Consider the following 27,326-nt stretch of genomic DNA (forward strand, 5'->3'; position numbering starts at 1 on the left):
AAGGCTGACTTAAGAGCACAACAAGAACATGAGAATCTTAAAATCTTGCCAAATCGCAATTAACCCCCATAAGAAAATTTTCATAAAATAAACCATCCCGTATTTTTCTTTAAACTCACTATGATTTTTATCTCAATTACAGTGCTGGAAATATAACTGTCATATCTAAAATTTTAGAGAATGTGAACACTGCACAAAGTATTTCTTGAAGCCTATGAAGGCCAGAAGACTGCTGTTACAATTCTGAGCTGTTCAAATTTTGAATAAACACAAAATTTCAGGTTTGTAAATTAAGGCAAACACCACTCTGGTCAACTAGTGTCAGCATTCCCTTCAAGGCAGTTCTTCATTAACATCTATACCCGCAGCCCAACCTTCTTCTAGACTTGGATAGCACAGAGCTTCTCCATGCAACAAAGTAACACATATATGTGTTCATCTAGCATAAAAGCACTAGCTATTTTCACCTTTATATAACAGGTCAGCTATTTAAGTTATTCACAAGACTTACAAATGTAAAAGAATAAAAAAAGGGAAGAGGTTCTACAGTAAAATTAGAATGGCAGCGAAGAAGAAAGCCAAGCAGAAGCAATGAAGCCCAGTTTCCCATGAATGTGCATCCTGCGCCCCTTATCTTCAACCACTGCTAAAGTGATTTGGTTCTTCACTACGCCCCACCAGAATACTTTAACTGTCCCCTTGTCCCTCTTCCACTTTGGTTAATCACTGGGCCACAGCAGGTTGCAGTGTAGGTGTTGCAGCTAGTTCCCAGCTATGCATGGCATACTCAGCAGGGTCCACCAGCCTTGAGTTTTTAAAGCAACTTCTGCTACAGTGTAGAAATTGGTTTTGTGCATCTCCAATATCTAGCAACCGCTTTAATCAAAGTTTGCAAGTACTTAATGGATTTGAATGCCCTTCCCTCTTTCAGATGTTGCTGAAGTTCAGCAAAAAGCTTCGAGGAGTTTTTATAAGGAAGGACTGGAGAAAGAACATAGCCTTTGGATTACACTTCGGATTCTTAGGAAAACAAGACTGAAAACAAACAACAGAAACAAAGCATGTATGCAAAGTAGATTTGCACAATTTCCTTTCATTTTTGCTTTGGTTAATTATGCCCTCCTGTTCATTCCTCCCCTGGAAATATATCTAGAAGCAAACAAACAAACCAATCATCTCGCAGCTCCTGTGAAAACTGGGTGTCTTCTATTACAGAGCGGGATGTAGTTTAGGTAAATGTAGTTTAGGTAGATGTTGGTACCTAAATCCAAGTAAATCCCGAAATACGAGCAGTATGCCCACTTTTCAGAGCTGCTTAATCATTTGAGGTGACTCACTGCAGCCAACCACACACACCTCTGCTTCCTCTTCTTCCTTTCTCTCTCAAGGAGAGAGACACTGAACTTCAGAGTGATTTACCCTTTGGAGACAGAAAAGTTTCATCCAGTCAACAGAGAGAGGAGGGGATTGAAGTGTAGGCTGAATGCGTGTCCTGTTAGTGTTTGCCAACTCCTTTAGAAGCCAAAAAGTACACCTCAGGTGAGCTGGATTGGTCCACAGTAGGAAGGCAACCAAATGAGGGTCCATCCATGCTTTCTATCTTATCTTACACTTAACTCTTTTCTAAACAGAATGGAGACAGAAGTCCTGTGAAAACTGCTATTTAGAGACAGCTGCCATGAACAAACCGCTGATACTGGGCACATGACATAAACCTCTCAGGTGCAAACCGAAATTAAACCCCTGTGCAACTGTGCCTGCAACTGTCCTCCAGCACATAAAGCTCTACACCTCTTTTGAACTTCTATGAGATTAAAAAAACAAAAAAAATCTAAATTCCCTGCTGCCTGGAAAACTCTGAGTGAAACCATCAGTAGTTTTAATCACTGCTGAAACACTACTAATCTCTTGCAGCTTCAGTTACTGAAAAATACCTTTGTACCAGCTGCACAACTGAAACAAGTCTGAGAACTGAAAACAAAACATGCACAGCAAAGGAATAAGAACCAGTTCTACGCTACAAAATGTTCTTGAACATCCCTCAAACCAGTAGCTTTACCAGCTAAGCCCAGTTCCAAACGAGCTTTGCATCACTATAACTATCACAGAATTCAGCCTATCAATTTTGACTAAGAAAGGATTTGACCTGTTCCCTAAATATCACAGAAACGTTTTTTAATGCACTAATTACAGTTAAAATTAAGGGTAAGATATTTTATGTCCTCAGTTCAGAGTTCTTTTATGTCAAATTAATACAAATTTCTAAAGGAAAGATGCCAACATGTTCAAAATTAATGGGTATTAGATCAATACTGTTTTCTTCCTTTAAATTCCATCAATTTTTAGTTAAAGTGCCGAACAGCTGCCTGCAAGAAAGTGGCAAGTATAGAGGGGGAGGAATCACTTTGTATTTGTTTGGCAGAAGACAAACATCAGCAGATGAGGCATTTGCTGCCCTTCTCTCCTATTCATAGGAGGATCTTTGGTCTGACAGTATGTCAGTCTATCAAACCTTGACCAGGGTCTGGTAAGAGACAATGAGCACAGAAACCCGTTGAGATTAAAGACTGTTACTGTTACAGAACTCCACAGCAAGAGAACACCAAAACTACACTTTCTGGTCTCACAACATGGACTTTTCCTTCAGGTTATGTCCACAGTTACAGGAGGATGCAGAGGTCGTAGAATGAGCATTCAGATTGCAGTCCCTAGGGATGTGGATCTTCATCAAGTGCTGAAGTTGTGTAAAAAAAATTAATGGTAATAAAATGACCACTGTCAAGACTGAATTCAAACATTATTTCGTAAGTCAGAACTTGCATGCTCTTTACAAATTACATTGAGATTCCATGAATACTGGTATTTGAACTAACAGAGAGAGATGACAGTCCTACACAAGTAAGTATTTGAAAACCATCTTTTTACAAAATATAAAATGCAAGTACATGAAAAATTGTTTGAATTCATTCAAAAGTCAAATAAAGTAAACCTTAAATGCTTCATTAAGCCTTGGCATTTGATACAGGTAGAGTTAGCATAAGCAGAGCAACTACAAAATTATATTCCTTTTAAAATTGGAAATACACAATGCAAATACATGGAATATTGCTTGAACTAATTCACTGATTTCATTAGTTATAGTAAATCCTAAATTAAATTTTTAAATATTTCCATTCTCACTGCCTATTTTCTGATGAAAAAGAGGTATTTGAAACAGATAAGGATAACCTACCTAAAGAAAAAAAAAAAGTCTCCCAGCTACAACTTCACATTTTCTTCAGCTACTAAGGTACCTAGAAAGAACAAACCTTGTGTTTTTATTTTTCCCAATTAATCGTTAAATCACAAGACTAGCGTCTATGCTACCAGCAAGGTTTCACACTATTTATGATAGGAAGCTACACTGACATACTTGATCGTCTTCTACAAATCAGGAAATTTCAGGCAGAGCAATGACTTGAATTCTGATGATTCTCACCTCCTTGTTTTGCATATACCTGTTAGCATACAACCACTTCTAAACCACCCAGACTATTTTCTACTATTCATTCTATAAACTCCAACAGGAATGTCTTCACAGTCACTCAGTTCTCTTCATAGATGTGCTGTATTGATACGTCTCCTGAACTCAAGGGAAAGCAAAGCTGCTTCTTACAATAGGGAAGAGACAGCAGCTTTTATTATTTTGAAAGAAACTTTTACATGAAGCTTGACATTTACACCCATATTTACTAAGACACTCTCCCACATCATCTTCGGAGCAAGATCCTCCAAGAAAACATGCTTTGTGAGCCACATCATTTGTAATCTGTATCTTTATCCTATGTCTTGCACTGCCAGGCATTTCTGTTGTCTGACCATCCTGTGTTCCTCTACTCAAAGGAATGCCAAAACTCATTTTTTAGGGGTGTGTTGGGTGTTTCACATGGTGTGTACACACATTACCCAAGCTACAGCTTCAAGCAAGCACACACCCTGTGACTTAATTCCCCAAATGATTCAGACTCAATTGTTGTAAGTTAACACCACAACACGCTGTTCAAAGAGTTCTGCTAGTATATCAGATCACGTCACCGAGAATCTCAAGGCTATTGTCACTAAATTAAAATTAAATGCATAATGCAGAGTATGTTGAAAAACTGCACCAAGACGCACTATATTGAAATGTGTGGGATTGAGCGCACTCTCAGTAAGTTTGCAGATGACACTGAGCTGGGCAGGAGTGTTGATCTGTTTGAGGGCAGGTGGCTCTGCAGAGGCAGCTGGACAGGCTGGAACGATGGGCCAAGGCCAGTTGTGTGAGGTTCAACAAGGAGAAGTGCCGGGTCCTGCATGTGAATCACAACAACCCCACACAGTGCTATGGGCTTGGGGAAGGGTGGCTGGAAAGCTGCCTGGGGGGAAAGGACCTGGGGGTGGGGGTGGACAGCCGGCTGAACACGAGCCAGCAGTGTGCCCAGGGGGCCAAGAAGGCCAACAGCATCCTGGCTTGTATCTGAAACAGTGTGGCCAGCAGGACAAGGGCAGTGATTGTCACCCTGTGCTCGGCACTGGTGAGGCCCCACCTCAAATCCCGTGTTCAGTTCTGGGCCCCTCACTGCAGGGGGGACATTGAGGTGCCGGAGCGTGTCCAGAGAAGGGCAGCGAAGCTGGTGAAGGGTCTGGAGCACAAGTCTCATGAGGAGCAGCTGAGGGAAATGGGGTTGTTCAGCCTGGAGAAAGGGAGGCTCAGGGAAGATCTTATTTGTCTCTACAACTACCTGAAAGGAGGGTGTAGGCAGGTGGGGGTTGGTCTCCTCCCAGGTAACAAGCAACAGGATGAGGGGAAATGGGCTCACATTGTGGCAGGGGAGGTTTAGATTGGATATTAGGGAAAAAATCTTTACTGAAAGGGCATTCAAGCATTGGAACAGGCTGCCCAGGGCAGTGGTGAAACCACCACCCTTGGAGTTATTTAAAATTAAACACGTAGATGGTGGTGCTTCGGGACATGGTTTAGTGATGGTTTTGCCAGCCCTGGGTTAATGGTTGGACTTGATGATCTCAAAGGTCTTTTTCCAACCTAAATGATTCTGTAATTCTATGAAGTAGGTTACCACCCACAATGTAGTTAAGGTCCTTCCTACTGAAGGACCAGCAATATTTACAAGGGTGAGGGTATCACCCTACCATTAACTCAAGCCACTGTCTTAAGTCTTCCATGGTCATAATTCATACTGCCACCCAACAAATACTTAGATTTTAAGTCTACAGGACTGGCTTTCAAAAACATGTCCACTAGGATTTGAACAATATTGACAATTATCCTAAATACCCATCTCATAATATAAGGCACCACCTGAAGCAATTCACATGCCTAACAGAGGACTACAATAGCCTGAAAAAATTATCTGGGGGGGGGGGGGGAGGGGGGAATATCTAAGTTCCAAAACTCAAACCCCATAAAAATAATCTTTGAAAATATTCAGTGTTCCTTCTTCTAAGGAGAGTCTTAATGTTGTCTGAGGAAGAAATAGGACAAACCCAGGCTACTGCACTTCCTAATTTTGTTTTCACGTGATGGATACAGGAGTTGTGTAGCTATATATATGTATTTGTAGTTGAATTTACTGGATCTAACTAACCTTTTTTTGTGTCAAATCATCTTAATTCTTCCTCACCCTTGTGCAATACCTTCTATCTCAAAGGGAAAAAATTCCTGCAGCTGTGTATTTGAAGCTGGGACAACCAAATGAGTATTCTGCTTGCTCATTTGAGATCAATCGCATCTTTTCAAGTCCCTCAGGCTACCTGCCAGGGCACACTACAGATGAGAAATTAAATCTGTCTTTGATAGGTACCTTTTTACTTATTCCACAGGCTTTTTTCTCTCAAGTTCACTGACAAATGCCTTTTTGCCTCCTAGTTCCCTACATACAGCACTACATTCACCTTATGCTTAAGTGTTTCATAATATAGCATTAATTCTCCCCAGTTAAACTACTCTTCTCATGACAGTTGCACATAACCATAGGACCTGGGAATATTCACAGGAAGCAGAATTAGAAAGGAACTTGGAAGACCATCTAAACCAGGCATCCCACCCCGATGCCTGTGATACTGGTGACTTGTATAATGGACCAAAACAGGTACAAGAAAAGCAATCAATGACCTACATCAAACTCAGCTACTAAGAAGCTGAGTAACAACAAATCTAGACCACCTTCTGCTGCAAAGGAGCATTCACAACAGCCATGCCTGCTTTTAGCAGGGCCTCATCAGTAGGCATCCCATAACCTTTTCCGACAGGCTAACAAAATGGCTCTCCTGAGGAGAGCCATCAACCACCTCTCTGAATCACTTCCACTTTTTATTTTAGCCAAATAACTTTCAGACCAGTGTTTTTTTTCCAGGCAAAGTGGCACGAATGCAATGAAATCCTCATTTTTGTTTACAGTTTCATTTATAGTTCATTTATGAACCTCCAAATTTGTTACCGCACTAAGTTATTTTGCTTACCAAAGACACAGCAGCAATACAATTTAAGTAACTCTCTGAAGACTAACATTAGCAGACATTACAGGAATAGTCAGACCCAGAGAGATCAGCAGCTCAAGTAGTGAATGTGAGTACCACTCATGGCCATTTTCCAAGAAAAACCAACAGCCCCCTAATCAGTCTGTCTAGCAAAGCACTTACCAACACCCCACCAGTGAGAAGTTGTTTTCTGTTTGGAAACACAAAGATTTATTAAAACCCGCTGCTATATTTTATAACTCCACAACCAAAGGAACTACTGGTGTAGTAGAATTAAACCCACAATATATACTTTAGTTTATAAGAAGTCTGTATCATAATTCCTAATATTGAATTCACAGAAACTGTTCAAAACCAACTCTCCTCCAGAAACACGAGTTCTCTGTGACCGAGTATTGCAGTATAGAAGCACATAAACATGGAAAATCCATGGTACCAAGTGAGCTTCCAACATTGAGGCTTAACACAAAGGATAAAAAAACCCCACAAAACCCCACAAGCAAGCAAAAAAAACCCCAAACTAAAACCTTCCTAATAATGTATATGCAGAAGGATCTTCTATAATTTTATATAGAAGGTCACTTTTACTAGGTATTACAGAATAGAGGTGCATAAATTTTAAGGTAAGTGAGTTACTAAATCAAACACACCAAAACCACTAACGATTTCGACAGCAAACAATGTAGCGGAACTTAGAGATTTCTAACCTATAAAAGGACAAGGTCTTGGAAACTGAAGAAATACCTGCTTCATCAGATTTATCTGTAGTGTGTGTTCCACATCAGCTTAAAAATAGCTGGATGACTTAACTTACACATTTCAGTTATAAATATCTTCCACAATATTATAAATTGGTATAAAATGTAACACATACAGAGGTTTGATATAGTTTTAGTGTTTAGATTTTGTATTTCATCACATTGGGGCCTATCATTTCCCAGAAAAACATCTTTATATTGGCTATAAGAGCAGACAGAATGATGGTTTTGTCATTAAGAATCAAACATTTGGCGGTGCATCAATAATTCTCTTTAATTTGCTTTACCCTCAGAAGCTGGCGTGAGCTGTTGGGCCCTGCAGTGTGCTTCAATAATAGTACATTAAATGGAAAGTATCTATGCCTGGCTGACCATTCTGAAAGCTGTTTTTGAGTGGCCTGAAATCAGCTATTTGGACTCCCTACAGAGACTTGCCTTCAAAAAGAAGCAGATCATTTGTAGTGCAAATAATCCACCATCTCTAGAACATCATCCTAATAGTGAACTACTAGTGGTATGAAATCTGCAGGCATAATAAACCCCAAAATATTGGCAAAAACATTCTAGTGTTGCTATAATATGTAAACACAAGCAAAAATATAAAGGTCAGATGGGGGGTGCGGAGAGACAATAACAATCTTGACTCCAACATTTAGTAAACTATTACAGCAGGCCCAAGCTGGATAACTGAGTAATATTCACCCTCTTACTATACAGCTGCTATTATATCCATCAAAATCAAAGTTAAAATACTTAAAACTTTAGGACATACACAACAACTATGTGCCATAAAACATACCATTGCTTACAACCCAGTAAATAAACACTAGGAACCAGGAATGACCTATGCAGCTTTACTATTCTAATTCAAAAAGGCAATGCAAATTGGGGAAAAAAGACTTGGTCTGTCACAGGATTTTATTTTTAGTTCTCACATTTTACAGCTTCTGCAGCACTAGTCATGCTCATCATCCTCTTAAGTTAAGGACACAAATAGTAAGTACAGAGAACTCATAGTATTCCAGTAATAAAAACAAAGACCAAAACCCCTGGCTGCCTCATACTACTTAGCCCACTACACCTCCTCCCAGGGGAAGGAAGACAATCTCTGCTGTAACATCTTCTCCTCCATCCAGGCCTTAGCTCTCTGTAACAAGCTCTCATGAGCTCAATTCAATGAGCACATGAGAAGATTAAGCAATAAGCTTCTAAGGTGTTTCAAATACTTGGGGGGTGGGGGTGGGGTGGGGGGAGGATATGGGATGGGACGACAACACGTCACTGTTTTTAGGCATAACAGCTAAGACAAGAACATCTCTAAACACTGGGCATCCAGCAGCCCAAAGACTCTCTGAATTACCCAAGCAACTAAAGCTACAGCAAACAAAATAAGGACTTCAGTTGTTAATGCAAACCTTAACAATAAAACTCGACATCACAGGCTGATGTTGAGTACAGACTTACTACAGTATTTTGTGAGAACTTTACAGAAAGTTTCATTGTCAATATCGTAACTCAATGAAAAGATGAGCCAACCAAACTGTTAAACACTGAGATAAGACTTAAGGACAACCATGAAAGGTTTTAGTAAACTGGAAGTACGAATGTCCTTAATTCTCCCCTTCTCCCAAACTGATTCAAGGTTATTTGAAAAACTATTACTGATGAAAGTGTTAGAACATATACAAAAGTATAAGTAAAAGTAATTTCAAGTATGTAGAGTGACTGGCTTAATAAGCTGATACAAACCTAATCATAACACTTGCTATTTATTTGTGTATATCCTGCAGTAGATCTCAGAACAAAGAAAGACAAAAAACTCAATTAGAAAAATCCAGCAAAGACTGCCTGTCAGGCTTTGCCTTCAATATACTCCTCCAAAGGATTTCATTGCCTTACTTGAAAATTGACTTCTAGGGATGGAAAATATGAGTACTTAATGCTATGCTTTTGGTTAAGATCTCCCAGACACACCATATAAATGGATGATTGCAAGTAGAAGAGAATACCAAGTGTGAAAAAAAGAAGCTGAAAATGTAGTTAAGTATTTGAGATCTGGGAGGGTATTCCAGGTCCAAAAAACCTGAAAACACAAAACCCAACCTACCAAAAACACACAACCACACAACCCCGGCCAAAACCAAACCCTCACAAACCCCCCAAAAATCTGTGATACTGGAAAAGGCTATTCAGGAAGGAGGTAGGAAATCATTCACTTAACAGAGAACATTATAATGAGAAAGAAAAAATGCTATTGGACTTGTAAGTTAGGGAGACTAAAAAATATCTTACGTAGCACATTACATACAGCCAGGTCTCTTCATTCTGCTGCTGCTCTGGAAATGCTCCAGGCAGTTACAGAACTGCACTGTTCTACACTGTATTCAAGGCACTAGATCTGCTCAGAGGAGGAGATTCTACAGCCATGTGCCTAATGTAACCGCTCTTCAAAAACACCAACATTCAAACTTTGTATCAAGTTTGTATCAAGACATATGTATCAAGACATAACTACCACTCCAACACAGGAGGGTACCTGAGCAGCTTTGAAGCATGCAGCCGCCTTAGGTGAATACTGTTGCACCTCTTTTCCAGCTGAGGCTATAAAGGGGTTCCCATATGCCAGTGATTCAAAGATTTAAGCCCAGAGGCATTTATGTTTCCTGTGGTCACGAACTGGTCTTACTGATCTTTGGGAAAAGACAAATCAGAATTTCCTTGGCCACTCCCACCAGTTTGAAGAATCAGCTTATTTTACATTTCAGATACTGGGTGGATTCTGTTTGCTCCCATGAAAGTTTGGTGGTTTGTGGTTTTTTTTTTAATGCTTGAGATCTCTTTCAAGATCACAAGATAGGCTCTCGTACTGTTGGGCAACTACATGCATGTATACAAAACAGAGCACACAATGGTGCCAGTGGAAGACTGACTTACTGACTTTTAAATCTGCAAGTAAGAACCAAGACACTTCGAGCCAAGAATTCTCATTATATGGAAAAATCCTCTCTAACATCAAAAAAGTTAGATTGTCAAAATGGGAAAGAAAAAAGTAAATGAAATCAAATAATTTTCATAGATACGCATTTTCTTGTCCTATAAAGTTCTCTCTTTAGATTGACCCAATAGTTGTGTCTATGTAAGTGTCAGGAATATGCTGCAGATATAAACTAATAACTCTGTGCAGTGATTCCTCAGCTGCGGTGCTGCTTACAATTTTGTAAAGCCCAAATATTATAATCAGTATTGATTAGAACTGAATTCCTGCTGTTAGTACTCTTTGGAAATCGCAAGTCACTGCAAGAAATTATACCTGTGAATGCTGTAAAACTTTGAGAAGCATAAAACGATACAGCTGATACTATACTACAAAAAGCACTGTAACAAAAAACTCAGTGCTATCCATTTGTCTTTCAATATGCAGCAGATGCTCCTTACATTTTACTTATTATGGGATTAAAAAGCAACGTTTGGGATTAATACCAGCATAAAATGAGTAAGGTTTGGCATATCATTTTCATGTATTTACAGATGTGGGGAAAACCCAACAGGTAACCATTTGTTAGTGTGTGTACAAATAACAAAGCAGAAAAGCTCTGATCTCCTCCTGGCTATGTGAAAGGCAACTTAGAGTCCACCATGACTCCTAGTTGGAAGGAAGACCTGAACAGAACATATTCTTGACGCTGACAATGGAAAGTTACCTCTTCCTCTTCTTGGTAGTGAAGACCTGCACCATTTGTTGCACTAGTGTTTCTCTGACACCTCAATAAGCCAATTCAATTTATAATCCCAGTCCTTTTTTTCCCCCATTAAATGAGAGAGGCTGAACTCATATAAATGTATGTTTATGGATGCAATGAGAAAGAAACACTGGAGAATGCCCTTACAAATTTGCAAAAAGAGGTTCACTGATGTATACAAGCAACTCTGGGCTAAATGATGAGGCAGGTACGGCTCCATCTCAGATTGCTGTCTAATATATTGTTTGATGCAATGAGTAATTTACTGGCAGGATAGCATGGAAAAATCTAAATTGGGGTTTACTTACAATGCTGATCGCAGTCTACTCTAGCAAACACCACTTGATTCTTATCTGGATATTCTTCCTTAATTACGTTAGAAGCTTCCTCAAATATAGGATGCAGCATTTGGCTGAAGCGGCACCTGTGGATAGAACACAAAATCATAACTTCAAAATATTAATTTGAAATGTTTTACTTGATGACTCTGGGAATACGTCAATATTTGAAAAAAAATGAAAACAAAGAAAGAAAAGCTACTGGAAAAGCACATCTATTGGTAATCATCCCAGTAACTAACTAGGTAAAAATAGGTTCAAAAGTAACTTAAATAATTCAGGTTGGGGTGGGGGGAAATCATTCTAGATTTATCTGCTTTATCCCCCATGCCTCCCTGCTTTATCTGCTTAGGAAACATTATTAATCCATTAAAAGTCTTCAGGAAATATATTCTATTCATGAAGTCTGCTCTTCATTTTTTCTACCTCAGTTATCCCTGGGCAAGTAATTTTAAAAATACAGTAAGAGATGTTACTTGAATTGTTGAGATTCAACTACTCACCATCAACTTCAAAAAATACCACAGAGATAACTTTCTAACAGTCAAAAATAGAAGTTATAAGTATTGCTTATTATATTATTGCTCAAGTTTGGTAGAATTTTAACAGACTGCTATTACATCACTATGAACAAAGAGAATCCCATGGGTCCCTTTGTCTAGTCATGTCAGATTCTGAAGCAAATTCTCTCTTTCTGCCCATGGAAAAGGCTGGAGCATTGGAAAGATGCCTTGGTGGCTTTGGGGAGTTTAGGGTAATAATGGACCTACGCACTAGTGTTAATATATATATAAAAAAAATTTATAGTATGTTCTTCTTAACACAGAGCAGAATTTTAAATTCAAGACATAAAACAGCACTGTGGAAGTTGACAGAATGAGACCTCATGGAGCAGACTTGCAATAAAACAGCCCGCACTGAAGCCCTGCTTAAACTTAGCAGCGATAGCCTGGGGATGCTGTTACATCTACACACTCAAGTGAAGAGGCAAGTTTTGCTCTCAAAATACAATCAGGGCTTAAGGCCATTTTCTGAAAGAAATCTGCTCTGGGCAGGACAACTGTATGCTACCCATTTATGCAGCATGTTATGTTACATTCCTCATTCCTCGTTCTTCTCTTCTTACAGCAGAGTATCTACATCAGCAAAACTGTTCTGTTCTCATTCAAAGGTCAAGTTACATCAGAGGCTGGCAGCATGCTAGGTTGAGAGGTTATTACTGAATGCCTACCTGTAATGATCATAATTAAGGCTGTGATGTTTTAAAATTATGGCTTGCTATAATGTGAACCAACTTGCAAGCACATGCAAGTCTTTAAATTCAAAGCAAATCTATTCTACAGAGGATCTGATAACAGTGGGGATTTGCAGAGTGAGCTATGGCAATAAGGCCCTAAAACAGGATGCTTGTTACCTTATTATATTAAGTTTTAAAATACCAGTATACTCCCCTTATCACAGAAGTATCAGAACATAGTTTTTTACCCTCCTGCAGTACGTCTTCTGGAAAATCCAAAAATGATTTTTCAATTGCAATACAGACCCCAAATTTCAGTGTATTAAATTTACTCTCCAAGGTTTGCATTCCTTGGTTATCTTCATTAAAACCTTTTGAAGTAGCCCATGATCCACCAGCTATCTGCAGATCACAGACTGAAAATAACTATCTGAAGTTTCATTTATTTACTTATTTAAAAAGACAGCCTTTGCGGCATAATTTTATACAGAACAGGTTAAGAGATTAGACCTAGTTTCCTTCTTAACTAGTTATTTAGTTGTACTATTGTTATAAAGAAAGACATTTCAAACAAACAGCTTACTTGGTAAACAAATGCAATCTCTCTAAAGAAAAATTCTAGTTTCAAATGTGCCTCAATTTAGTCTGTGGTAGCAAATGAACAGATGCAAACTAATTGAACATAACAATTGTCTATAAAATGACAGAGGTATATACAAAGGTTATTAAACTGGCTTCAATTGGCATAATCTCTATCTTTATGCAAAGTTTAAATGAAGGCATTAAAAACATCTTTGAGAACTTCTGCATGAAAAGACTGGGTATGAATTTTTCAAAATCACTTTTACAAAACAATTCAAATTACCCTGCTACTAGTTGAATGAATTATCAGTAAAGGCAAACTGTAAATTTTTCATGTAAAGCTCTGTATGATTTCTATTTCTAGGCCATACAAACCTACAGACTTAGACATACAGTGGGATGTGAAGGAGGTGAAAGGAATCAGAAGTCTAATCACCTACATAACCTTTGAGTCTGAAGGCCAATGCTTTATGCTCACAAAGCAAAACAGCAGGGAGAGGAATATTTGAAGTGCAGTACTTTGGTTTATATATTGCTTTACTTCTAACCTCTTTTTCTATATTAATTTACATGTTAAATTTTACTTTCTCTGAACACTTTTTCTGGTTTCTTCCTCGCTAAAGATTCTTTTAAAAATATTAAGGGTGGAGCAGAACAGAACATTTAAAATTACTTATTACACAATTTTAAAAAAAGTGTATGGTGCTGAAATTAATTCTAACAATGAATCTGTATGCAAGTTTTTAAAAAACAGTTTTTTTTCAGGTAAACTGTTCCCTTTCAGTATGTTTTTCATAATGTCTAACCCATCTGGCCCCAAATTCTTTCCTTTTCTGGATGCTCAGATTTCATCCCTCAATTATAATTTCTCTAGTTCTCCACTTGGAAGGTCTTCTAGATTAGAGGAGGAATTGATTTTTAGTGTAAATTCAAGCTGCCTTCTTTTTAGCACACAAGCATGGGACCAACATAGAATAAAACAGAAAAATGGAATATTTTGGACTATAGTATGATAAGGAGCAAAAAGTTAATGAAAACTGTCTAAGAGGGAAAAAAAAATCAATTACATAGCATGCTATACCATACTACTACAGAAGCCTTTTTTTTCTGATAGGAGCCCTGAATGGAAGAAAAGATGGCAGAACAGCAAAAGAGGAAGTAATCAGGACATAAAAAACCAACTAGTTTGAAAGCAACATATGACTGTATTTTCAATTACAAAACTATAGCCAAACATGAGTTTTCAGAAGAGAGAAGTTTAAACATAGGAAAAAAACCAACTTGTATAACTTACCAATCAGCATAAAAATTAACTAAAGCAACATCTGCATTGTCTGAGAGGAAAGAAAAAGAAAAAAACCTGATGTCACATTGTGAAGCAAACCTCTTAGTGCTTTTATCTGAGATTATAAAAATACACAACACAATTATAAAAGCAAATATTTTAGATTATTCCGCATACAACTTAGTCTAATTGCTAGAAAACTGCCAGGATAAATCTTATCTGAAATTTAATCTATATTAAATGGGAAAGTGACAAAAGAAACCTTCAGTCAACAATTTTATTGACTTTATTGATATATTAGACAGAAAAAATGTCAATACTTAAGGTATTAAGACATAAAAGTAGTAATTAAGTAACGCATGAGACAAAAAGTAATTCTGGACTTAAAATTAAGGCACTCAAAGCCAGAAGTTGCACTCTAGCATCTCTTTTAAGCATTAGCTAGATTTTTCATAAGTGTTAAAAACAGTTAAAAGCTGAAGTGTTAGCTATTTGGGTTAGAAGAATGACCAACATGCAGTCTGCCTATGCAACTTGCTCTGGTTAGTTCTTACCTGCCTTATTTGCTAAGAAGCTGGATACTAAGGCAAAAAGGTAGCAGAGAAATCTTTAGTCCCCCCCCAAAAAAATGCTACAGGACAATAATACAAAAAATGCAATACTATAGGGATACATATGATGAGGTAGTAAAATCATGCTCCTGTATATTATTTTTCACATACCAAAAAAAAAAAAAAGGAAAATAAATCAAAACCATGAAGACAAATCTCTTGCCCAAAAAATTAAATTGTGATATTTACACAGTATAACAACCATGCTGTAAATTCATTTTTATTAATAGTAGTGGCCTAGACATTGAAAAAAACTTGAAATAAATACTGGAACTATAGAGTATCAGCTGCAGCTTTATAAAGCAGAAATTTGCAAGACAAATTTGCACTATTGACAAAGTTACAAAGCAGTTATGCGCAAAGATGCTGGAAGCCTGGAAAAGACAACATCAAGAAAAATACAACTCTTGAGAAAGCTGGGAAAAAGTACAGTTTTGATTAAAATTATAGCATTAAGATTTTCATTATCAGCAAAGAATGCAAGTGGTAAACAGGAAATTAACAAGCATAGAGAAATATAGAGTTACCTCCAAGGCATAAAGTATTTATTGAAAGTAATCGGATAAATTTAAAAAGTACTTACACTTTGCATATATTTCCTTTTATGAATAATGTTTTACAGAAGGATTTTACATTTTCCACTGTATAAAAGTTATTTACAAACAGGTTTCATATCCCTCATCATACATTTACTACACAAAGCAATCCTGCAATAGTAGGCAGATTCTAGTAGAGACAAATAAAAGAGCATAAAGATTTTTTTCTCCATATATTAGAAAAAAGTTATTACATTGTTTCATATGAATATAACCAGATACTGGCAAACTGCGTACTTTTCAGGAGAAAAGGTTTCAAACAAGGAATACACATCTGTTTCATTTAGAGGTCTCCTTTCTATAAGCCACCAGAATCAGGACAATGCTTAACCTGAGGAAAAGCACAGCAGAACAAGCAGGATACTTAAGGCCCATCACCATGGGTTTCAGTTGCTGCTGTTTTGAGGGGAACTTCTAAGATGCTGCCTTGACAGGTTCTGCTTATGCATTCAAGCACTCCTATCTACAAACAAGATACCGGCTATTTTTCTCAGACACTTCAATCCTCAAACTCAAAAAAAATCCTCGTTGAGATTACAATGAAGTTAATTTGGTGGGTGATACACTAGTTCAGACAGCTAATTTTGATCATAGGCTCTTAATAGCTCTGTGTCAATTGCAATTCATATATTCAAAGCTAGGGTATGCATATTCACTTAATAGCTTTGCAAGACTCGCACAGGTAAGTGACTGTAAACATACAAAGAAAAAATAATATTCAAAATACTTACTTAAAATGTCATCTATATTTCCGCTATCTAGACTTGTTATTTCACTTCTTGTTGGATTAAAAAGCCAAGACACCTAAAAAGAGAAAGCAAACCAGTAAGGTATATGTCAGCAATAAAGTGGTAACATATCTATGATTTTAAACAATACAGTTCAAAAGCTGGAGAAGAGCAGTAAAAGAACTGTATGTAATTCAGTCTATGCATTTCAGCTGCCAGCAGCACTACAAATATACAAATAAACACTATTTACAGATTTAACATACTTTCATATTTAAAGCAAAATTGGCTCTCTCTTAATTTGATTTTCTATTATGCTGGCAGAAATGTTACAGGTAAATGTTGTACCTTTAAGAATAACTTACATTCATAAATTCACTCTCAAGAAAGAAATGAAACCCCAGTTTAGCCACCTAAATCTCACACAGCCCAGTAGCACATAGGCTCAGAGGTTTCACACAGAGACAAGTAATTCCTTCTGTCACTTACAGGGCTTGCCTGGCTAAAAATTTTCTCATTAGGTAAAGCTTGCAATTGCCTCCATTTTTATTGCTGTTTTAGAAAACAGTTTCAGTGTATCTAACTCAACTGGCTACAGTCTTTTATCTCCTTCTGTATTTTTCTTGACACTGCTTCAGTTCCACCATGCAATCACCGTATCAGACTATAAAAACTGAGACACCGCATCAGCCAGATCATTTCATTAGAGCAACACATGCATGACTCTTAATGCAACTATCACCGCAATACGCAGTTTTATGGAAGAGCACTCTCATGTTCACTGCAACAGGCTGAGTTCGTTTATCTCAAAATGCAGAAGTGAAAAGCGGGGTAGAGTTGCTGCTCTATCCCAGGTGAGAGGTATCCGTAATTTACAACTTATTTTTACTTTGAGAGAGATAAGCCTGCAAGTTTTTGAACAGGACAATACAGATTCTGGTCTGGGATGCAAATGTTTTCACCCTGAGCAACCTGGTCAGAAAGTCAGCACCTGTCTAAGCTGGGCCAGGGCTTGGACCAGACACTCCACTGAGGTGCCTTCCAGCCTCATGTTTTCAGTGAATCTGTGGTTCCTCAGCTGACAGAGACGGTGGGAAAGGAAAAGGAACGTTTTCAGTAGAGAACTGACAGGAACACACAGGTCAAGGAATCAGACCAGAGACTGACAATGATATCTGAAGAATTAGTCAGTCCTTGCACTGAGATGCAGTGGCACAAAACATATATACTACTGATGTTCCTGGAAATTTAGTTTAATCCTTGCAGCTGTAAAGAAAATCTGCTTATGGCTATGGGGTCAGAGCTGATTAAAGACACCAAGAAAAAAGCTAGCAGCATAAAGAGCATCCAAATAATGTCAAGTAGAGCAGCTGGATACAAGGATATCTGTATTTATGGAAGAGCCTGAGACCCATCCTGGACCTATACTAGAACCATGACTACAAGTAACAAGCCTTCAGGGCACACTTGCCTTTGACACCATTTACAATTTATCAAAAGATTAACCCAGCATCAAACATCAAGTTTTCTAACATTTATGGAAAGTGTATATCAAATATTGGCCTCAAAAAAACCAGCCAAACTGTATGCCTGCTTTCATTAAGATCAGCTTCGAAAACTATGACACACTTCTGCAGCAAGACAGTGTCAATAGCTCTCAAACTATCACTGTAAATGGCAAGCAGGTGAGATTTGCAGCAACCATTTTCGATTTCTTCTGATTTATGGATCACTAACCACTTTTCAGTGAAGATACCAATCCTTTCATATTTCCCATACAGAAGCCACTGGGTAGTACATATGCTCCATCTTACACTACAGGCTGAAACCCCACAAGTTGTGATAGTACAAAATATGTACCAGTGCTTCTCACTTGGTAATTGGACAAGAGACTAATCTTATATGCAGGTCTGAAGATCCGAGGCAGGGCTGCACAGCCTTCCTGCAGCACTTAAACTGCCTGACACAAATGTCTGAACTGTGGTTTTAAGATGACTGTAGAGAAACAAAACTAACAGTTGAGCTGTAAGGTCCATAATCAAAATTAACAGTGTAATTACACTGTCTGCCAAAAAATATCTGATTAGGCAAGCTATGTGATGTACAAGTTGCAGCAGGCCAGTCTTGGGGAGGTTCCTTTGAAGATGCTGGTGGTGTTGACTGTTGAGCAGTCAGGGAGGACTGCCTTCAGTCTTTGCAAAGAGAAGCTACACACACATATATATATATATATGGACCCTGGCCCGCATCAGTCAGATTACTTTCAGATGAGTGACAGTCAATGGCAACCATCAGTGCTGATACCTTCCCATCATCCCTTGGGTGGTGCATGGGATGACACTTCCATAGTGTTACTATAGGGAGGTGCTGGTAGTAAGTAGTTACATTTATAGTAATAGGTCAGTTAAGCATGTGAATGCGCTGGCATAGTTTTTGTTTGTATGCACATGCTGTTTTGTTGCAAGTATTAGGTTAGATGTAACTTGTGTACAACTGAAGCAGTAGCTATGGATTAACGATAACAACTGGAGTATTGCTTTAGGCAATATAGGACAATGTAACTCAACATTAATTTTGCTGGCCAACATCCGATGTTCCTACCACAGATGACTTTGCAAACTCATCTTAGTTCCAAAGGCTTTAGCTGCCCCCACAAGGTCTCAGTAACCTCTGATCATACCCTTGAAGACCACAGAGTTACTGACCCTGTTTATAACCTTAGATAATGCTTGTTGACACAGAGAATCCACATAAGCCTCTAGAAAGTGGGAATTTTTTAACTGCTGCACACAGCTCTGCATCAGCATCCATACTTGGAAAGAATTTCCACAGTAAGTCTCAGTGAAATTATTTTCACAGAAGCTCAGCAGTTTGTATTGTCTAAGTATACCAAACAGATAAGACACCAATTTCTTAAACCCACATGGCTTTTTCTAATACAGTTTTATATTAGTAACACAAATCTAATAGAATAAATTACATGTAACATAGATAAGCATATTATCTGCAATCGGGTAATAGGCTATGTTATTGAGCAGATATACTTAAATACATCAGGAACCGTAGCTGCATTTGTAAATCGCTACAATATACCTTAACTTCCAATGCAAATATTTAACTGCAAAATCAAAGCACAGGGCTTACTAACCAATAAAACCCTCTACTAGACTGTGCTATGTGCAGAAAAAGCAAATTAAAACTTCTTTATAGCATGAATAAAATTTTTGATTGCTTTCTTAACTCTTATTGTGGAAAAACACGGTGCAAGCTGCATATACTGAAACAAAGACCTCAATCTTCATATATTGAAGGTGAAAATGAAATTAAGCTGTATATCCTATTGCCCTTTTATATTAAACAGTAGCAGAAAAATACTGAGACTATGAACACTTTCTCCAAAAGCTGCGCAAAACCTGAGATAATTGAAAAAAGTTTTCCACTAGAAGCATGAAAATTTCTATCTTGTCAAAATACATTCATAATCATGTTCTTAATTGTGGGTGCCAAAACCTTCATAAGTAGATAGGCTCAGGGGGAAAAAAAATATTCCCTGAAGAAATGTCAGTAAGTATGCAAAAGACACTTCAGCTGAAGCTTTCATAAAGGTATAATGCCTGTAAGGAAGAAAACACATTCTTTTGACTCAGTAATCTTGCTCTCCCAGGAGATGCAAGAGGGTTTATGATATTACTAGCATTAATACTTAACATGAAGGAATACAAATTCTTATTTAAATTGCTAAGAAGCTACACTGTTTTGAGAATATTTTCTGAACTTTCACAAGGCCTGTGCTTGATACCCACGGGCAGATAACAAGATATTTTTGAGGAGATCATTTTTGAATATCAGCTACACACCTTATAAAACAGGTCTTGAACATATGTTCTGAAAAACATACTGGCTAAAAAAAAAAAAGTCTTCAGAGTTTTTTCACTTTCAAATGCAAACTTTGCACTCCACTGGCCTACAGAAGGACATAGAATGTAACTGGTGAGAAAAAATATTTTCCAACCAACCTCACAAAACAGCTACAAACTCACTGAAGAAAGCACCTTGCAAAAAACAATTAAAAAGGAAAATTACCTATGTAAGTACACGTGGAAATAACTTGGGTCACTGCCTTTATATTGGATAAAATTAGCAGTATTTTTATATTTGTGTTTTTTAAATACTTAAACTACTAAAATCTCTGAAGGTAAAACTATGAAGGTAATAGTATGAAAGAAAAATTTTCAAAAAATACAGTAGAATATTAAAATACTAAATACTTGAATGTGAAACCGCACAAATTAGATAAGTGTGTTTGTAACCTACTCACAATCATTTAACACTTTAGAAAAATGACAAAAACTATAGACTAAACCAAATGAATGCAGAAAGCTTTATACACTTACAGAACACATTACTGAGGGGACAAAGTCAGGAACTGAACTGCATTCACAAAGGTAAAATTTGTGCTTATACAGGGGGAGGAAAGAGGAGGTGGCATGTGTTAATTTTACTCTTCTGGTCCTCAGAAACACTGTCAAATAAAGTAGGAATATTATCAGTACCTCAGGTTCCTGGATATTTCTGAAGATAAAACTGCTCATGTTTTTCCTGGAAAATTTAATTTGTAAAGAAAACCTAGTACTCCTGGTCCAGTTTTGATCCCCACTTGAAGTTAAAAATTAGTTCGCCACTTCTGTTGGGAGCCAGTATTAGTTGCTTCTGAGTAACTACAAATTAGCTGACATTGACTCATTCTTTCTAATGAAAGACCTCAAAGCACTGCCCAAAAGACAGTATTATCCTCCTCTGACATGCAGCACACCAAACAAAATGCCTGAACAAACCCCCTTCCATTCACTCCCAACCTGGCAGACCTCTGCCAGGCTTCACATCCCTTTTCCAAACAGGAAACACACACATTTTCAACTCGTCTTCTGCTGACTGTGATGCTGTTCAATTGCCACTCCACACATTCAATTAATGAAGTCCTGTACTACTTTTGGCTGAGATAGTGCTAATTTTTTTCATGGTATCTAGCATAAGACTATCTATGTCTTGGATTTGTGCCGAAAATGGTGTTGATAATATCGGGATGTTTTAGCCATTGTTGAGCCGCACTTACCCAGAGCAAAGGCCTTGTCTGCTCCTCACCCCACCCCACCAGCGAGCAGGCGGGGGGTGCACAAGAAGCTGGGAGGGGACACAGCTGGGACAGCTGACCCCAACTGACCAAAGGGATATTCCATACCATATGACATCATGCTCAGCATTAAAAGCTTGGGGAAGAAGAAGGAAGGGGGGTGCATTATGCATGATGAAGCCCTGCTTTCCTGGAGATGGCTGAACACCTGCCTGCTGATGGGAAGTGGTGAAATAATTTCTTGTTTTGCTTTGATTGCATGTGTGGCTTTTGCTTTACCTATTGAACTGTCTTTATCTCAACCCACGACTTTTCTCACTTTTACTCTTTTGATTCTCTCCTCCATCCTGACACATGGGGAGCGAATGAACAGCTGTGTGATACTTCATTGCCAGCTGGGGTTAAACCACTACAAGCCCACTGGTTATTCAGGAGATTTAGGTCAACCATTTATCAACATTCCACTCTTATCAGTTAGTGCTGTTAGTTCTTTAACTGATAACTGAAGAGACAGGCCTATAGATTTAGTAGTGTTTATTTCCAAGTTTATCATACTTTATACACCACTTTCTTGCAGAGGAGTTTAACAATTTAACTGTGCATAATCTTAAAACTACAAGAAAAGGGAAAAAAAAACCAGGTCTTTTTAGTTCTTCACATCTTTATTTTTTAATTCACATAATGAAATAGAGGTCCTGATTTGCAGAGCAAACTATCTGAGGAATACAGAAAATCTATTATTGGAGCATTATGATTTCTAATTAGTAGTACACCTTCAAGGCAGTGAATAAGAACAGTCTTCATTTTCACTTGCTGAACTTTCCATTTACCTTCTCCTCCTGCTGGGAAATCCTAAAGGCACACTACTAAACCACCTTCCTCCTCTACCACAAAATCATTTTATGTTTAGCAACCAGCTCTAGCCCACACCTAATCCAGATTGACATGTTGAAGTTACTACCTGAAGTCCTAGCCCCACAGGACTCTGCAGCTGACTTTCGGTCCTCGAGTACTTTTTTCCTTTATGCACGCCGCTAATCTGCTGCTGCTCTGAGGTCTGCATTAAACTCGTGGACAACAGGAAGCAGACGGGTTTACAGCCTGCTGTAGGATGATACAAATTGACAGCAATCCCAGGAGACAGCAACGCCGAGGCTGACAGACATTGTAAGAGCCCCTGAAGTTTGGCTTCAGAGCCATCCATCAGGAGCATCTCGCTGGCAGCATTCCCAGAAGCCCTATAATGAACCACAAAGTTCAGGGCAGGGAGAGATAACAGTAAATAGAGAACGGTGGGGAAAAATAAAAAAAGAATATTATTCACCCTCTCAGTGAGAGCAGTTCAATTCTTAATTGTCACCACTTGATTCCAGACTGTGCCTGAATACTTTCATAATTTAGACTAACTGCTGCCATCCCTGTTGATTAAGCAGGTTTTTTGTTAATAATGTAAGCTCCTTTCACTACAAGACTATGAGACAAAACTGTATTTGTTCAGAACACTAACGATCACTTCTGAGCTATATTTACATTTTCAGAGCAATTTTTAAATTCTTACCAAAATAATCCTTTTCCTGTTATTTTTCTCTCAAGAGCCATATCTTTAATCAGGGAAATTTTAAACACTCAAAAGAAGCTACTAAAAATAGATTTAACAATTGCAGTGACTACCTTCCATGAGAACAGAGATAGAATCTAACTCAGCTGATATATGGATATTATATATATATTAGAAAAGTAAACGTATTTCTTTAGCCTTGATAGACAGTTCAATTTTATAGTGAATTAGCCAAACAGTGCTATAACTGCACAGAGTTTGGTAGAGAGACCACCATATTAAAAAGAGGTAGCACAACAGGTTTTTTTCCTTCACATATCCTGTCATGTACTCCCATTTCAAGTGTCTGACAGGAATACTTGGTGTAGGTACATGTATTATTAATATTGAAGAACTTTTTGCCAATGAAAATGTTGGGAACAAAAAAACCCAAACACATTCATAATTTAGAACGGTATCTTTGAAACTCCAAATAATATTGATTTGACACTCCAAATCAGAAGAAAACCTCACAGCTAATGGTTTCTACAACTGAACTTAACATACAAACAAAGGACCTGTAGGATTGTTGTGCATGACTGGGAATGATTCATAGCTGCAAAGATATCTATCTCCATGGCCTGTTACCACAGCACTAAACATTCCCAGAAAAAATGGGAAAGTTAACCTCAATAGCTTGTGAACTACTATAAGACGACACAAGATATTCATTCAAAGTCCATTGCAGAGATGAAAATTAAACCTCATTAACACGATGTGCAATTCAATGCATTGCATTTTTTTCCATAAAGCTATTAGTAGCAGAATCATGCACCCAAACACCATTTTAAAGCTTAAATCTCTGGGCACAAACTTATGGATCATTTTCTTTTATAGAAATGTTTAAGTCGGGGCTCAAAAAATGACAAAGCACGTCTGAAAAAAGAAAGATTCACAAGAGGTAAGACCTATAATTTATTTTCAGTTGAACTACTTCTAATTTTCAGTTATTTCTCTTGGCCTGGAGGGAAAATGGCAATCTCTACTGAGGACCTTAATGCACCAGTTTACTTGTCTCAAACACCCATTTAAGGGCAACACAGTCCATATACCTACAAAGATGTAAATAGGTGTCTGAAAAACTGTATTACTTCATGAATAACGTTTAGTAGAGTGTTCCACATCCTCAGAAATGTGAACCTACCTTAAAGGCTGTTTCACATTTTTAAAGCCATGAATTTAGCTCCCCAGGAAACTACTGAAAATTCTGAATCTTTATAGATACTTTCTTTACCAAGCTTCTTCTCTTACACAAGAAGCTAGAATTCCTCTGAAAAAAGAAAGGTATAATTTGTACAGCTTCTTAGGAAAAAACCTCATGTTCTGATAACTCTTCCTTTCTTTCACATATCTACAAACTGCTCTGATTATCTGGCAACACCACACAGATGCACTTTGAAGAAGGAATAAACCACTTAAAATACAAAGGCAATTTCCAAAATTATTAATGCAAGTTAAGCAGCTGTTGCTGTGTGTGAAAGCCAGCACCTATAAGTTAAAGCTGTGATCCAGCAATACAAAATAAGTGGTATCTCGGTCTTGTCAAGGCTTTGATAAGGCTAACACTGCAGAATAGTTTGCTGCCCCTTTTTACTAAGGAAAAAGGCCTGTTCCCTATTTCAGCCACTGCTATGCTATTACACATAAAATCTATTACCATAAGTGTTCATTGTAGACAGTTTAAATCTTGGAGGTTGTGTTCTTTAATGCCATTCCTCACATTACAGATCACACATGTAACCTTGAAATGCAAATAATTTCTAAATACTTTCCTCTCTGCATTTGAAGATAAATCCAATGCCATTTTTGCACTTGTAATATTTTTGAAATTATTTTGATGCATAGCATTAGAGAAGAAATTGTGTGTTGTTTCATACAAATTGTCAAGTCCAACCAGAAGGCTTATTAGGAACTGTGTTTTGAGAGCCACACGGAACATTACAGAAAACAACATACTATCCTGTTACTCCTTATGACCTTCCACAGTCTTTCCTGTGCCCTTTATTCTAGTCTTGACACACAGGGCTACCACAGAACAAGAAATCAGAATTTTTTTTTTTTTTCCACCTAACATATATATACACACATGTGCGTTTTGTTCATTCTTGGACTAACAATGAAAACTAAAATGTATCCAAAACTTTTTATGTTATTCTGTGGAAGGAGTGGCCATAGAATTCAGAATCTCTCCTTCAAAGCATAATCTTAAGATGAAGAAACCAAAAGTAGCATTTTCATGAGAAACTGTATTTACCATGTCACATGAACATGCTACCTTGGAATAATCTGGATTGAACATGTAAATTGATAACTGAATTTGCCATACTTGCTGCCTACATACATTCTACTGCTTTAAAAACAAGACACTTTCTATTTTGTTATATTTTAATACAAATCAGTATTATTGTTCAACAAGACAAAAAACAACTCATTTCAAGTGAAATGCTCAGCTTCAACACCTACTCACTTTTTGCTGCTTATCCTTTTATTAACCATACAATCAACCTGCAATACTGAATACATTTTTACTCTTCTGCTCCAAAACATTGTTACCTATCTCTTTGCAGAAAGGTGGGAACTGTAAGCAAAGACAGGGCTGTTGAGTTTTACCTTTCAGGCCGGAACTTGTTTTAAAAGTAGGTATGAACTATTGAAACCAACTGCTCAAATGCAGATATAAGGGCTATAATAAACATGTATAAACAAGCCCTCCATGATAGAAATACCTAAGAACCAATTTAGATAAAATAGCAGTCAGATGGCACAACAAAAGTGCAGCATTGGAGAAATGTGCATTTTGCATATTCTTATCAGCATTTATAAATGAAATATCACAATTCTGCAAGTCCTGAGGTGCAGGATCCATACAGCTTTAAACTATACAGCTGAAGCATTGGATTTAAAAAAAAAAGCAAGACAACAAAAAAGAGCAGTAACAGTGACAATTAGACAAACAAAATACTAAGGTGAAAAATACAGGTAGGGTCATTCTCACCCAGTCCACCCAAAGGGAAGCAAAACATACTGGTTTACTTACCACTTTAAAGACAACCTAAAAGAATACAAGTGAACAAACCAGTCTGATAACACTATTTCAATTGTACTTTTCATATTAGCGCTGCTGCTTATTTGTACTACTGAATAACCTCAGTTTGAAAGCACAGAACCACAGCCAGCTTGATTTGCCTCATCCTTATTTGAAGATGAAGGCAATGATGATTAGAAGTAAACAGCAGAGCAACACTCCCTAAAAAATACAGCAAACCTACACAAAACAATTAGCAGTTCAAGTTAAATACTCTTCCAGTTTTAGCATTACATGGTCATGCTGCCCCCTGCAATCTCAGCCAGAACTAACACAGACATGAATACGCATGAAACCACCCCGGCTTACTAACCTCAGATCTAGAGCTTTTAGCAATACTACTTCCAGTATCACTAAGACCCTTCTTGTGCTACAAATACTTTTTTTCTTCCTTGAGCATGATCGAGTGCCACATTTCCTCACATTACCTCCTAGTATTTCAGCAGGATGTTAAGATTTTGTTAACTATCAAGACAACTATGGTACTTTGTGACACAGCTGTCTGTAGCATACAAAGCCATTTTTCCATACATTAAACCCATTTGAGATTCAGTCTTGTGTTGCTGCCTCTCCTCCCTCTTTTTCTGAGGAATCACACCTTTGAATTTTGAAAATAAAAACTTTCTAAAATACAATGGGGTTTTGCTGCATCAGCTTCTCATTCCCTAAGAACTCTGAACTTTAGAACAAATCAATTTAAAACATCATCTAAATTTCTGTTACTTTATTTTCTTTTCTTCATTCCAGGCAAATCTGTGATGTACACTCCATAAACTTGCATTCTACATGCAAACTCCAGTCATAGTATATTGAAGCTCCCTGGCAATCCATTAGCTTGTCTCTAACAAATGCTTTGCCTCAATTTTTAGGTTACTATTTATTATTTGCCACCTTCAAATGACATATGAGAAGACAAGGGATAAGATCTTTCTGATTAAGCAGTAATAGAAATACTACTCCACAGCTGCATTCTAATTGACACATTGGCATTGGAAAAAAATCTTGATTTAAATGAGAAAAAAAAAAGATAAATTTTACAATTAATTCATTAGCTATCTTCTACAGAAGAACATTGATTAAAGCAATGCTACCTGAATCTGAAGAGAAAAATTCACCTTTGGG

The 27,326-nt window shown here is 37.5% G+C and overlaps 1 protein-coding gene across 1 annotated transcript in view; it reads right to left on the bottom strand.

Annotated features, from left to right (window-relative positions):
* Window positions 1–27,326, bottom strand: part of ERP44 (endoplasmic reticulum protein 44) — a 55,195-nt gene that overhangs the window by 17,743 nt on the left and 10,126 nt on the right. Inside the window, exons 2-4 of the mRNA XM_080378620.1 lie at window positions 16,395–16,467; window positions 14,466–14,505; window positions 11,323–11,438 (exon numbers count right to left, since the gene is read on the bottom strand). Coding sequence (XP_080234746.1) covers window positions 11,323–11,438; window positions 14,466–14,505; window positions 16,395–16,467 — 229 coding nt within the window. The remainder of the gene's footprint in view (window positions 1–11,322; window positions 11,439–14,465; window positions 14,506–16,394; window positions 16,468–27,326) is intronic.

The sequence above is a fragment of the Falco punctatus genome (assembly GCF_963210335.1).
Source record: "Falco punctatus genome assembly, chromosome: 3".
Taxonomy (NCBI): Eukaryota; Metazoa; Chordata; class Aves; order Falconiformes; family Falconidae; genus Falco; species Falco punctatus.